Source organism: Drosophila takahashii, chromosome 2R, assembly GCF_030179915.1.
Source record: "Drosophila takahashii strain IR98-3 E-12201 chromosome 2R, DtakHiC1v2, whole genome shotgun sequence".
Classification (NCBI taxonomy): Eukaryota; Metazoa; Arthropoda; class Insecta; order Diptera; family Drosophilidae; genus Drosophila; species Drosophila takahashii.
The window spans coordinates 20012198-20027097 of record NC_091679.1 but is presented as its reverse complement, the minus strand read 5'-3'; the positions used below and the strand labels follow the sequence as shown (position 1 = coordinate 20027097).

General features: G+C 39.0%; 1 protein-coding gene across 1 annotated transcript; it reads right to left on the bottom strand.

Moving 5' to 3' along the window:
- Positions 1-762: 762 nt before the first annotated feature.
- LOC138912206 (uncharacterized) lies at positions 763-2323 on the bottom strand. The gene is made up of 3 exons (XM_070212076.1): positions 2022-2323; positions 1271-1357; positions 763-1174 (listed from the first exon to the last, which is right to left on the bottom strand). Exons 1-3 carry the CDS (start codon positions 2321-2323, stop codon positions 763-765), a joined length of 801 nt encoding a protein of 266 aa, XP_070068177.1.
- Positions 2324-14900: the final 12577 nt, after the last annotated feature.

Sequence of the window (14900 nt, the reverse complement as noted above, 5' to 3'; positions counted from 1 at the left end):
TCAGCGTCCTCGACCAAGCCGGTATTCATCTGGACGGCGTCCACTCTGGAGATGATCAGCGACATAAGCGGTAAAACGGCTGCTTTTGCCCAAATATGCATACTTATTGTGTACATGTATTGTATTTATGTATGTTTATAAATATGTAAAAAATATTTTTAATAATATATGAAAAGTAAAAAACATTTTTTGAATTTTGTTTCTTTAATACGGGGTATAATAATTATACTGGCATTATACTAGGTTAGGTTAGGTTAGGTTAGGTGAGCATGGTTGGGGATTATAAAATAATCCCCTCACTTAGGCCGCCTTGGGCCCCTTGTGATACCATATGATCTCCAAATAGATCCATTTCCCTAGCTCATGGGTTATTGGGTTTCTCGAACCAGTTGGTTCTTTTCAGAAAACAAAGGAGTTTCTAGTGTTTGAAAACGTTTGAGGTTGTGTGCTGGGCAGAAGCACAGGAGGTTTTCAATGTTGTCCTCTTCTTCTATCTGTTTACAGCTGCGACAGTAGTCGTGGCTGCTAAGTTCTTCGCGCGGGTGTCCCTAAAAGACAGTGGCCCGTGAGGGCATTAATTAAGAGGGAAATGTCTGCCCTGTTACATTGTAAAAGGTTTTTGGTTCTTTTTGGGTTATAACTACCCCAGGTGAGCCTGGAGGTGTGGCATGTTGAGATCGTATTCCAACGGTTGTTAGAGAGGGTATACAATCTTTGCTTGAGGAGAAGCTTGCAGGTAGCTATGGGCATGCCCACCGTGTCCTAATCGCGAAGGATGTCGGTGGTTGTCCCTTGTCTTGCTAGTTCGTCCGCTATGCAGTTGCCTTCAATGTTACGGTGTCCAGGCACCCAAAAGAGGCTGATTCTGAAATGAGTGGCCATCTCGTTCAGAGATTGGCGGCATTCAGAGATAGTAAGTGAGTTAGTTGAGTAGGAGTCGAGGGCCCTGAGGGCTGCTTGACTGTCGGAAAATATGAAGATGTCTGTGTTGCAGTGTTTTGTTGTATCCAGGTAAGACATGGCTTCCTGGACTTTTATGTCTAGTTCAGGCGAAAAAACTCCCCCTCCTGTTTGCAAGTTAAGCTTGGAGCCATCCGTGTATATATTGACGGCGTTTTCGATATGGTGAGGGAGGTGATCCCAGTCTGTGCGAGTGGGTATGAGGATCTTGTATCTTTTTTCGAAGTTGACTCAGGGTGGGACGTAGTCTGTTACGTGTGATTTATAACGCTGGTTTGTTTAACAAACTTTGTTAGTATAATGGAGTGACCTGATGAGCATGTAGACCTGGCCGACGCTTCGCGGAGCCGCAGCGCCGTTGCTGATGCACAGCTTTTGGCCAGCAGGTCGAAAGGTTCTAGGTCAAGAATTGTATTGAGTGCTTCAGTGGCGGTTGTGCGAAGCGCCCCACTTATGTAGAGTTCTGCGCTTCGTTGGATCTTGTGCAGATTCTTTAGGTTGCATTTCTTTTCTAGGGAGTGCCACCAGACGATGTTTCCGTACACACAACAAAATTTGCTTGGTAAAATAGACCAACAAAGATAGTCACGTAACTATTAAAATAGTTACGTGTATTTTGTTTTTGCTTTGGGTTTGTGTCTTTGCTAATTGTGTGTATTTTGTTGTTGTGAAATGACTATTTACTTATTAGAATTGACAATTTTGCTGGTTGGGGCCTGTTTGACAATTATTACAGTTGATTTTACCAAGTTTTTTTTTTGTGTGTAGAGGAGAATGGGTCTGACTATTGCAGTGTATAGCCAGTGGACTATTACGGGAGAGACGTCCCACTTCCTCCCTTTGGCTTTTTTACAAGCAAAGAGTTCTATGGTGCTTTGCGTGTGCGGTCCGCGATGTTCTCTGCCCAGAGGAGTTTCGCCTAAATACTTAGCTTGGTCGCCAAGGGTAAGGCGAGTTTGGTGTAGTTTGGGAGAGTTAGATTGGGTAACTTATACTTCCTTGTAAATAAAACAAATTCAGTCTTTTCTGGGTTTACACCCAGTCTGCAGCGCGCTGTCCACCTTGAGAGTGTGGATAGAGCTGTCTCCATCAGGTTGCAGAGTGTTTGAGAAAATTTTCCTTGTATTACGATAACCACGTCGTCCGCATAGGCCACCACTTTTGTTTCCGCTTCCTCTAGAAGTGATAGAAGTTTATTAACAACTATAACCCATAGCAGAGGGGAAAGTACACCGCCTTGCGGTGTCCCTCTACTAACGTTCCTAGTCGATTGAGCTGATCCCATAGTGGAGTACACTACCCTACTGGTGAGTATGATGTGAATAAGTCCCACTATAGGACGCTCAATGCCTAGTTCCGTCATAGCGCCAGTGATAGGCGTTGAGGTGACATTGTTGAATGCTGCCAGGGAGTATTCCTTGTTATGGAACCCTCTCTCTATACAAGATACTAGGGAGTGTGGGGCAGTATCTGTTGATATACCTTTACGGTACGCATGTTTTGCATTGGAGAGTAAATTAGGGTTGGGGGTTAGTCTGATGTGAGTGTCAATTAGCCTTTCCAGGGTCTTTAACAAGAAGGAGGAGAGGCTTATTGGATGGAAGTCCTTAGGAGAGGTGTGAGAGGGCTTGCCGGCCTTTGGTATAAATATTACTTTAATGTCCAGCCATCTGGATGGTATGTGATTCAGTGCCAGACAGCCTTGAAATATGACAGTCAGTTGTATCTATTGTCCGTTGTAGTTGGGCCGGGAAGAAGTCGTCCGGGCAAGGTGATTTAAAGGGCTTAAAGGAGCTAATCGCCCATTTGATGCGTTCAGGGTTTGAAATGTTGACTATGCTCTGATCGTCGAGGTTCTCCTCTAAGTGTTTTTAGGGAAGTGGGTATCTAGCAGGAGTTCTAAAGTTTCCTGGCTGTTACCCGTCCAAGTGTCTTCATTGGTTTTTAGGTATCCAACGGTTGCTGGAGATTTTGCTAAGATTCTTCTGAGCCTGGAAGCCTCCGCTGTAGATTCTATGCTACTGCAGAAGTTGGCCCATTCTCTTCGTTTTGATATTCTAATTTCCTTTTTGTATTGGCCTAGTAGACATCTGCTTGACTGGAATCAAACAGGCTTTGAAATGATTCCATTCGAATAGAATAGAGTTGAGTAAGTGCTCAGCACACTATGACTAGAATGGATTGAATCTTGGTCCGTATAGAGTATGACAGCAAAGGCATAGAGTTAAACGAGTAAGAACGAAAAACAGAATGACATATTTGAATAAGCTGAAATCATTCGAGTTATTTGAATCCATTTCTTATATGACGTCATTAGGGCAAAATGGAAAATTACATTTTTTTTTATATATGCATATATATACATACATATATGTCTATTTTATTTTGTTATACCAGAGTTGTGCCGTTATCATTAAAAAATGTAATGCTAGTGAAATCAGTTTTCATTATCATTAGAAAAAGTAATGCTTTTAATAATGTGTCTTTATTAAATACAGCCATTTTTAAGATAAGCCGCTATTTTAAAGGCAGGGTTTTACATCAGTAGGAATTATATTTTATGTTACCACAACATGCAACGCAGTGAAGGAGACGTTTCCGACCCTATAATGTATATATATTCTTTATCAGCATGACTAGACGAGTCGATCTAGCCACGTCCGTCTGTCCGTCCGTCTGTGCGCCCGTCTGTGCGCCCGTCTGTCCGTCCGTCTGTTTCTACGCAAACTAGTCTCTCAGTTTTAAAGCTATCGGGCTAAAACTTTCCCAAAAGTCTTATATCTATTGCAGGTAGTATATAAGTCGAAACGAGCCGGATCGGACAACCATATCATATAGCTCCAATAGGAATAATCAAGGAACAACATTTTAAAAAAATTATATCTTGGGTGTTTTTGAACCTAAAACCTCCTACTTTTGGAAATGCCACTTTTTATCTAATTCTGAATTTCGAATAAATTTTTTTCAAAAGCGGTCGACTTTATCATATAGCTGCCATAGGAACGATCGAAAAACTCGTTGGTTTTTATCGTATTCTCTTCTACTCTGGGAAATGACATTTTTTAAATGTTTTCGAATTTCGATTTTAATTTTATCAATATCGAACTACTTTATCATATAGCTGCCATAGGAACGATCTGAAAATTAGTGATTAATAGGAATTATCTGCAAGGGAATATAGGCTTCGGCTGGCCGAAGCTACACACAAAAAAAAAACTTGGTAAATTGAACTGTAATAATTGTCAAACAGGCCCCAACCAGCAAAAATTGTCAATTCTACTAAGTAAATAGTCATTTCACAACAACAAAATACACACAATTAGCAAAGACACAAACCCAAAGCAAAAACAAAATACACGTAACTATTTTAATAGTTACGTAACTATCGTTGTTGGTCACTTTTACTAAGCAATTTTTTTTGTGTGTAGCTTCCTTTCTTGTTTTCGAAAGAAATTTGTGGAGTACCCTTCACAGAACACCTCTGCGGATTAGGGGTTGTCTTCCTCCATATAGGCCTGAAGATTTCGCGGTGTGATTTCTATAATTTTTTTGCATTAGTTACAAGTTTATACTTAACATACAAAACATCTTGGTGGTGATGAAGAATTCGTGGTCCATGGATGAAAAACAGTTTTCAACGTTTTTTGGGGGTATTGACAGCTGGACAATTGAGATTGTCTTAAACCACTGTGACCTGAAGATTTCGCGGATTGATTTCGATCATTTCATTTGGCGTTAGTAACGAGTTCATGCTTATCAAACAAAACTTCTTGGTAAATGTGCTGAAAAATTCGCGGTCCATGGAGGAAAAAGCATTTCACTAATGCCCTGGCTCTTGCGAATGCAAACAGCAACCGATCCAAAAAACAATCAAAATCAATTCGCGAAATCTTTGGGCCACATTGGTTCAAAACACGCGGGACAGCGGTTCATAACTCAAAAAAGGTTAACAACTAATTTTCTCAATGGACCATTCCTTTTTGCCTCTTCACGACACTATTTTGTGCTTCTCCTCCTTGGTCCGCAAATTCTTAGGATTTAAATATAATGGCATGGTTGGTTTCTGTGGCGAGCTAAAACTAAAGGTAGCTTTATAATTTAAAAATAAGACAAAAAGCCAAATATATATGTATTTCAAAACAAATTTTATTTTCCATTTTGCCCTTATGACGTCATGTAAGAATTCGAATGGATTCGAATAAATTCGTTTGAGTTATTCGTGTTCTCATTTACTCGATTCGTTTTCCATCACCTTTTCTGGTTCGACTGAGTTTTACGTCAGCAAAGTTAATTATTCAAGCCAGTTTCCCGACACATTGCAACTCATTCAACTCATTTTGAACATTGTCAATTCGAATATGTATTTTTTGTTAGTCATGCATCTGTCTATGGCCTAGCTTCGTATGGTATGTGTTCCAGGAAGCTTCGCTGTTGCTGTATTTAGCTTTGTTGAAGTGACTTCTGCAGTCGCTTTTAAGAGCCGCCGGGTGGTGTTCCACCAAGGCGGTTTGTGCTTTGTTTTGACTGTTCTGCTTTGAGTCGGTGGAGTATTTAGGTTTCTATCGAGAAGTTTTTTGTAGTAACCCCAGTTAGTGCGTCTTAGATTTCTTATGTTCTCGGGGGGAGGACATTCTAGAGATATTGTAAGTGCTACATATCGGTGGTCGGGGAAGGAGTGTTCGGCTACCACTTTCCACTCTTCAAGATGGTTGAGTAGGGTATCAGATATCAGGGTAATGTCTAAGACTTCCCTCCTATTTCTAGTAATGAAAGTAGGGTCATTACCTTTGTTGCAGATGAATAAGTTGGATTGAAGGAGATAGACATAAAGTAACTCACCCCTTTCGTTTGTATTTGTACTTCCCTATTGTGTGTGTTATGAATTGGCGTCTCCAGCCAGGATGAGTTCCTTAGATGAGTGTGTGTGTATGAGTTGTTGTGTTGTGATGTTTGGTAATGGCCCCTCATGAGCCAGGTAAAACGGTGATATGGTGTGATGTGTGTGTGAGTTTAGCTCCAGCCTGACCGTGGTAAGTTCGCCTTCACTAAACTGTGGGATTAGAAATGTGTTAAAGTGTGTTTTAGTGAGAATGCAGGTCCTAGGTTTACCCTTACCCTTCATATGAAAAAGCTTGTATGTGGGGGTTGATAAGCCACAGATGTTGTCTCCAACAATCCATGGCTCTTGGATAAGGACTATGTCTATTTTGCCCATTTCCAGGCGGGTGAGGAGTGCAGCAGATGCTGCCTTGCTGTGGTGCAGATTAGTCTGAAGGTACTGCACCATTTTTGGGGGTTGGGCTCGGGTTGGGTACCCTCTACTTCCTCCACTATGTCCTGGAGCACACTACGACCCGATCGGGCCGTGTCGTGGGTGCACAACTGCTTCAGGTTTTCAGTGAGCTCTGAATCAGTCGACACGTACCCTGTGTGGAGGGCCTCCTCGTGCTCCATCTCGTCGTCGCCCGGGGGTTCATAAGACGCGCAGGCCGCCAAATTGTCTGCCGCTAGCTTGTCCGTGTCGTAGATGCGGAGTTGCACCTTATCGAATCCGTAGTTGAGGCGGTTCTGCGCAGCTGCCAGGGGTTCCAGGCATGCCTGGTTGAGAAGAATCACCACGTTCATGGTGACGCGTTCTGTCTTCTCAACCTTCACCACCTTCCAACCTTCTGTTGGGAGCTTGGGGTTGAACCTTGTCAAGAGACTAAGAATAGCCTCTGGCTCAGAGGGTTCAGTCGGCAGCCACACCCTCGCCTTTGGTCTGGACGGGATATCCGCTACCTCACAGACGGCCAGCTTGGCCTCGGGGTAGACCTGGCCAATTCTGGTAATGGCAGCCTTATAGAGCGCTGCCGATCTCTCGTCCTCACAGGCGATCAACTTGACGTTGCCCTGGTACCACCCTGCTTCTGTGCAGTCAGGGGGCGGTCCTGGGTTTTCGTCCAGCACTTTTAAGGCCACCGTCGCAAGTGCCCGCCTAACCAGATCCCACTAGTTCCTTGGGATCCTGCCGCCCTCAACGTTCTGGTTGATGACGCCGATGATCTTCCGAAGTGGTTAGCCCATCGATCGACCTCTCCCACTTGTTGCTGTCGCTTGCTATCTTTGAGGGTCGAAGTCTGGTATTACCGCCCATGTCTACCTGGATCTTCTGGTAATCCTCCTTGGATGTCTGATCCTCCCGTGTGGGGTTGGTGTTTAGACGTTCAAGGATGCGGTAATCCTTCTTCCGTTTAAGCGGACCTGCCTGGTTAGGTGGTGACCGCTTAAACTCCTTGGGTCTGGTACTTACCACAAGGTCAGCCCTTGCACCTCCTTCCGGTTGGTTTGTCTGGTGAGCCGCCCCAGCATTGATGGGTGTTTTGGACTGGCCCTTGCGGTTTGTTGGGGCTACTTGGCTGCGTGGTCGGCTGGCCTTGGCTGGTGTCGATGTAGCATGTATTGTACCCTTGCTCATTTGGTCGTCTTTGGTGTTGACTTCCAACTTTTTAAGAGTGTCGGACTCTACTTTTATTGTTTTTTTGTTCTTTAACTTCTCCATGCTTGTTCCCACGAGCTGTGGAGAAAGGAAAGACTGCTTTGTTTTTTATTGTTTTATTCCATTATGCAGAAAGTAATGGAGGTCCCATGTCGAAACATTCAGTGGCCAACAAGGATTAAGAATAGAACATTATACTATTTTTTTTATAAAGATTAAAAATGCCGATTTGCCGAAAACCGCGAATGAAATTATTTTTTTTAAGTTTGGACCATACTTTGCACTGGAACCATTATGGGTGTTGTTTTTATCTGAAAGCTTGACCAAAATAATAATTTTTGAGTATATTTATTTATTTTTTACCCCACACAATTTACAGTTATAAATAAAATAAACAAATATAAAGCATCGCCATATCTTCGCTTCTGTCAAATAGACTTTTTTTTTACTTTTTTAAAATCCTATTTAAATGGAGTAATATCGTGATAAAAACGAGGACGGAAGCTAGCTTCGGCAAGCCGAAGCAGGGACTGCAAATAAGTGTTATGAGTTTAAAAAAATTGATAGTCAAAATAGCGTCCAAAAAATAAGGGAAAAAAACACTTACTTAGTATGGTTCGGCAAATGGGAAAACGTGATAAACCTTTTTTTTTCAATTTTTATTTTATAAATTAAAAATAAGTCTTATTTTTATTATAAAAATTAAAAATAAGTCTTACTTTCCAATTTTTATAATAAAAATTGAAAATAAGTCTTATTCTCCAATTTTTATTATATAAATTAAAAATAAGTCTTATTCTCCAATTTTTATTATATAAATTGAAAATAAGTCTTATTCTCCAATTTTTATTTAAGAAAATTGAAAATAAAAATTGAATGCAAATATCTTTTAAACCAATGGGAATATGGAGCAAAATCTAAAAGCAGGATTGATCTGTGAGTCAATACCTTTCATATGAGCTATGACATGACTATGTCCAAGGATATTTTAAGGACTTATGACGCCTTTTGAAGTTTTATATATGTAACTTCTATGTTCGGTGGAAGTACACGACGTCAAAAAAAACCTTTTAGTACCAGAAAATCCAAATGATACGAATAAATATCCCAGTCGAAATGCACCTGTCCATCTGTCTAATTTTGCATAAAGTAATTAAAAAACAAGAGAGAACGCTAGTCGGGTTGTTGTCCCGACTATCTAATACCCGTCACTCAGCTAAAGGGAGTGCGAACGCTGTGTCGGGTTGGTGTCCCGACTAATAATCGTAACTCAGCTAAAGGGAGTGCGAGGGAGATAGATATATAAATTTTGATTGCGTATAACTTTTTAATGAATGGTCCGATTTGAAAAATGTCTTCTACATTTCGATAGGTATACGAGGGCTGTCCGATAAATAACACTAGATTACAGCCGAAATGTTCCCAGCAATTGATGGCAAATTCTGTTAGTTTTAAACCCCTAGATCACGAAAATAGCACTAATTTTTTTTTCGATGGCACAGTTTTTTTTAAAAGATTTTTTAAAGTTTGAAATGTTAAATTTCGGACTTTTTTCGAATTTCTTCTTATATCTCGGCAGATATCCACTTGGTTGAGCCAGTTTTAGTTTTATTTTAAATTCAATAGATCAGAGCTTAACTCTGCCATACAGATTCTTATGATTGGATGAGTAATGGCAGCGCAGAAGCTTGACAAAGATGAAAAATGTTTTTTTTGGTCGTCTGTAAGTCGGCTGTATATATCGTAAAAACTCGAAATAAATCCGTTGAAAAATCATAATGGGTACAAACTTAAAGTGTACATCCTACCGAATAGAACAAGCTGGATATGGCCCAAATCCATGGAAAACTGGATTTATGGTGGATTTTTAAAGTTCGGATTTTTCCACTTTTTTCGGTTGATAGAGTCCAAATTTAAGATTTATCATAGGCGGCGACATGTAAACAAAAATAATTGGTGTTGGCAGCCGGGTCACTAAATAGCTAAATCAGATATTTAAAAGCTAGAAAATTATTAAAGTGAATTTAATTTTTGAAATTAAGGTTACTTTTTTCATAAGAATAAACTATTTAAATCAGGGCTGTGAACCCATATTATTTTTGCATGGGTTCGGTTCGGGGTTCAAACCTAATCGACAGATAATGTTCCGGTTTGCGAACCGGTTCAATGATGAGCCGGAGCAGGGTACAGGTTCGAACCAGGGTTCACAAAAATAAATTTTTTTTTTAATGATATAATAAAGTTAACATTTATTTCCATGTATTTTCATTGAAATATGTACCATAACATTAGGACTTATAAGTAAAGTTACAAGATTTATGATTTATTAATTTTATTAATTTAGTAATTTTAATGTGGTCATACTGCGAAAAGTTTTGGAAGATGATTGTTATATATTATTAGATTGTTTGAGTTAGATGCAGTCATTGCATAGACAAAATATTTGGGCATTTTTATTTCCCTTAGTAAATAAACTTTACGTTAATATAATCAGAAAACCCCCCACAATGTTGAAAAAAAAACACGAACACACAAAATAAATTTTTCGTAAACCGAACCAAATATCAAAAAAAAAAAGTTCCGGTTCGGTTCCGGTTCAATTATAAAAAAATTCGGCGCTCCGTTTCACGGTTCGGTTCGTTTTCTAAAAAAAGTGAACCACTCCGGTTCGGAGTGGTTCACAGCCCTGATTTAAATGGATAGTACTTAATTAAAAATACTCACAGTCATAACGCAAGCAATTTTATATTTTTAAAGGAATTTTCAGAAATTAAATTTATTTAATAATTTTCTAGCTTTTAAATTTAGCTATTTTTTGACCCGGCTGCCGTCACCACTCATTTTTGTTTACATGTCGCCGCCTATGAAAAATCTTAAATTTGGACTCTGTCAACCGAAAAAAGTGGAAAAATCCGAACTTTAAAAATACACCATAAATCCAGTTTTCCATGGATTTGGGCCATATCCAGCTTGTTCTATTCGGTAGGATGTACACTTTAAGTTTGTGCCCATTATGATTTTTCAACGGATTTATTTCGAGTTTTTACGATATATACAGCCGACTTACAGACGACCAAAAAACACATTTTTCATCTTTGTCAAGCTTCTGCGCTGCCATTACTCAACCAATCATATTGATCTGTATGGCAAAATTAAGCTCTGATCTATTGACTTTAAAATAAAACTAAAACTGGCTCAACCAAGTGGATATCTGCCGAGATATAAGAAGAAATTCGAAAAAAGTCCGAAATTAAACATTTCAAACTTTAAAAAATCTTTAAAAAAAAACTGTGCCATCAAAAAAAAAATAATTGCTATTTTTGTGATCTAGGGGTCCAACACTAACAGAATTTGCCATCAATTGCTGGGGAGCACACCAAGAATATTATTTTGTAAACTAGTGTAACCGACCTCAACGTCAAGATAGCTGCACATCTGAAAAAAAAGTGTCTACTTCAAATTGTGCATATTATAAAAGCTACTCGCCAAAATTTCAGAAATTTATCTTGCGCAATTATCTGTTGACAGTCGTTTTTGTGAGTCTATTTCGGTGATTTCCCCAAAATGGAAAAAATTGAATATCGAGCTGTAATTAAATTTTTATTTTTGAAAGGCAATACGCCTTCACAAATCAAAGATGAGTTGGACTCTGTGTATGGTGACTCTGCACCATCGTTTACCACCGTAAAATTTTGGGCAGCTGAATTTAAACGTGGTCGCAGGAGCTTGGAAGAAGAAAAAACTGTAACCACTAACGATAACATCGCTGAAAATCATCAATTGGTACTAGACGACCGCCGGATTAAAGTTAGGGAAATAGCTGAGATTATGAAGATGTCAAAAGAACGTGTTTGTCACATATTAAACCAAGATTTGGGCATGAGAAAGCTGTCCGCGCGTTGGGTGCCGCGTTTGCTTACGTTAGACCACAAACGTGCGCGCATGAACATTTCCAGCGCTCTGTTGGCTCAGTTTAGAGGCAATAAGACCGAGTTTTGGCGCCGATTGATAACTGTAGACGAAACTTGGATTCATCATTATACGCCCGAAACAAAAATCCAATATAAACAGTGGATTGAAAAGGGGGAACCGGCCCAAAAAAAACCCAAAGCTGTGTATTCGGCTGGGAAAGTTATGGCGAGTGTTTTTTGGGACAGCCATGGAATTATTTTTATCGACTATCTTGAAAAAGGAAAAACTATAACAGGAGCATACTACGCATCATTATTGGACAAGCTAAAGGAAGAAATTTCGAAAAATCGGCCACATTTGCAAAAAAAGAAAGTCTTGTTCCACCAAGACAACGCACCATCTCGCACCTCAAAAATCCACGAATTGCGGTTCGAACTGCTTGACCATCCACCTTATTCACCGGATCTAGCACCAAGCGACTTTTTTTTGTTTCCTCAACTTAAAACTGCGCTCGGCGGCTAGAGATTTTCGTCAAATGAGGAGGCAACCTCTTTCGTGAACTCGTATTTTGCAGACAAAGACGTCAAGCATTATTTGGAAGGGTTGCAGAGATGGGAGCATCGCTGGGAGAAGTGTGTTCAGTTACAAGGAGACTATGTAGAAAAATAAAAAAAAAATTTTTGAAAAAGTCGCGTGCATCATGGTTAGGTCGGTTATTTATCAGACAGCCCTCGTAAATATACACAACAAAATTGCATTTATACTTCTCGGAAATCTTTAAAGATGTGGGCGCAGGACCCATTTTAAAATCGTTAGTGGGCGATTGTGGGCGTTAGAGGGGGCGCACAGTGTAAGATTTTGCCAATCTAGCGGGACTTTTAGCAAAAGTTGAACTATTTTTGAGGTCGATGAGCTTTTAGCAGCACTTTTAAAAATGTTCAACTATTACGAAAACATGCACAAAACAAAACAAATAATTTTTTTTTTGGAGGTAACGGTTTTTAAAGCTGGACTTTAGAAATGCATGCAAAATTGCACTGGGAAGCGAGCAACAGTTGACAAAGTTTAGTCTTATCAATTGCATCGCGTGATCAGTGGGAGCAGCCAAAAGTTTTTTTTCCCAGAAACTTTAGACAATTTTTAATCCACTTTTAAAAACAAACAAATTTTTTTGGGACCAAAAATTTTTTTTTTCATTTATTAAAAAAAGTGCCAAAAAGTAAGTGTATTTTTTCATATTTCTGTTTTTTGGTGGAAAAAAACTTATATTATTCTATCGTATTCTATCCAACCAGAACATACATCATTCGCTTGCATTCATTCTGATTCAGAATCTAGAACAAAATCTTGCCCATATTTTGCCCAAAGACCTTCTATTTAGAAATGAGTGAAATAAGCCGTGCTGCATTTTTCGAGGTTTGGTCGAAAAACATAAAAACCACTCCGCGAGACGCTCTTGTAAAGCAGTGATGGTGTTTGGCAATGACATTGATCACTCCAAATTGAAATTACACTGTCTTTTGAGTTTCAAAACCGATTTCAGAAATCTAGGAGAGACAAAGCCAGGTTTTTTGCTCATAATGCAAGTGGCCTTCAGGTCACATTAAATGGCAAAGACTGTCGCATTGATGTCATTGCTTCCACCTCAAGTACAAGAGGGAGGTCACAAAAAGTCTTTTCTGAGTGTTTTCCTAAAACACAAAAAAGGAAAAGCCAAGAATTGTTGCCTACGATAGATGAGGATCAATTGCTATCAGCTGCAGAGCAGGCTTTGCGGGCAGAAGGAAAACGGGATTCAGCTAAATTAATTTATGAATTACCAAATGCTCCCCCGTCCACGGGGACTATAATTAAGAAAGCTAAATTATCTTCTAATAGCACTGCAAAACACCTTTCAGCAGATCAAGCAGTTGCCCTTCTGTAGAAATAGAAGTACAATACCACAAAAATTGTCTGTCCAAAATTATATCCATGTTATGATCTCGTTAAGGAGCCAAAAATGTTATGCTATCCTACTGGTATAAAAGTAAGAGAATTTTATGCTGAAATAAGTTTACAATCCCTTATTGATCATACCGTAAAACGGCTGATAAGAGCTCAAGAAGACATTTTTGAGTCACTGTCTCCACTAGACGATGTACACATGAAGTTTGAATTGTTACCATTTAATAAAAAAAAATCTTAAAAATATAAACCAAAGTTTTTTTGTTTTTGTTATCAATTATCTTTAATATAAATCCTTATTTGCAGCTGCTCAGCTTATAACATCGAAGTTACAGCTAAAAACATGAGCATATAACCAAAATTCAACATTTTTCAAAAAAAAGAAAAAAAAAGTGGTCTCCAAAAATTAAAAACAAAATTTTTTAAGTTGGCGAAAATTATAACAAACAAGAAAGGAAGCTAGCTTCGGCCAGCCGAAGCTTATATACCCTTGCAGATCATTCCTATTAATTAACAAATCGCAAAAATGTTCAATTTTCTAATATTTCTCATTAATTTTCCGATCGTTCCTATGGCAGCTATATGATATAGTCGTCCGATTTTGATCAAATTAAAATTGATATTCGGAAATATTTAAAAAGAGTCATATCCTAGAGTAGAAGACAATACAATAAAAACCAAAGAAGCTAGAATTTATTTCCTATTACTTTTCCATTAATTTTCCGATCGTTCCTATGGCAGCTATATGATATAGTAGTCCGATTTTTTAAATAATTAATTCGAAATTCAGAAATATTTAAAAAATAACATCCCCAAAAGTAGAAGGTAATATTTCAAAAAACACCGAAGCTAGAATTTTTTAAAGTTTTTTTTTTGCGATTGTTCCTATGGGAGCTATAAGATATAGTTGTCCGATCCGGTCGGCTCCGACATATATACTACCTGCAATAGAAAGAAGACTTTTGCGAAAGTTTTGTACCGATAGCTCAAAAACTGAGAGACTAGTTTGCGTAGAAACAGACAGACGGACAGACGGACAGACGGACAGACGGACAGACGGACGGACAGACGGACAGACGGACATGGCTAGATCGGCTCGTCTTGTGATGCTGATCAAGAATATATATACTTTATGGGGTCGGAAACGTCTCCTTCACTGCGTTGCAAACTTCTGACTGAAATCATAATACCCTCTGCAAATGTCGAACATTTTTTTAAATATTTTTTTTGGGGTTTTTATCTTAAAAAAACAGTTTTTTTTAATTTTTAACGCCCCCAAAAATGACACGCCCATTTTTTATGTCCAACATAATCGTTGGGCTTACTAGAATATTCACTCAAAATTTGAAGCCGATATCTTTAAAAATACGACTCCTACTGATTTAAGTCCCCCTAGATTGGCAAAATCTTACACTGTGGGGCGTGGCGCTCGGCTAAAATAAACTTGCGCTGCGTAGGAAGCCAAAGAATATGTGTGGGAAATCTCAACCTTCTAGCTTTTGTAGTTTCTGAGATATCAGCGTTCATACAGACGGACAGACGGACAGACGGACATGGCTAGATCGACTCGGCTAGTGCCCCTGATCAAGAATATATATACTTTATG

What these genes read in the sequence shown, in the direction of transcription:
- LOC138912206 (XM_070212076.1), bottom strand. Translation starts at nt 2,323, where the DNA reads ATGACGGAACTAGGCATTGAGCGTCCTATAGTGGGACTTATTCACATC. An exon ending in GCTCTATCCACACTCTCAAG is followed by an intron (nt 1,358 to 2,021) that starts GTGGACAGCGCG and finishes TTCTTGACCTAG; the next exon opens with AACCTTTCGACCTGCTGGCC. An exon ending in CAGGTCTACATGCTCATCAG is followed by an intron (nt 1,175 to 1,270) that starts GTCACTCCATTA and finishes CTTCGAAAAAAG; the next exon opens with ATACAAGATCCTCATACCCA.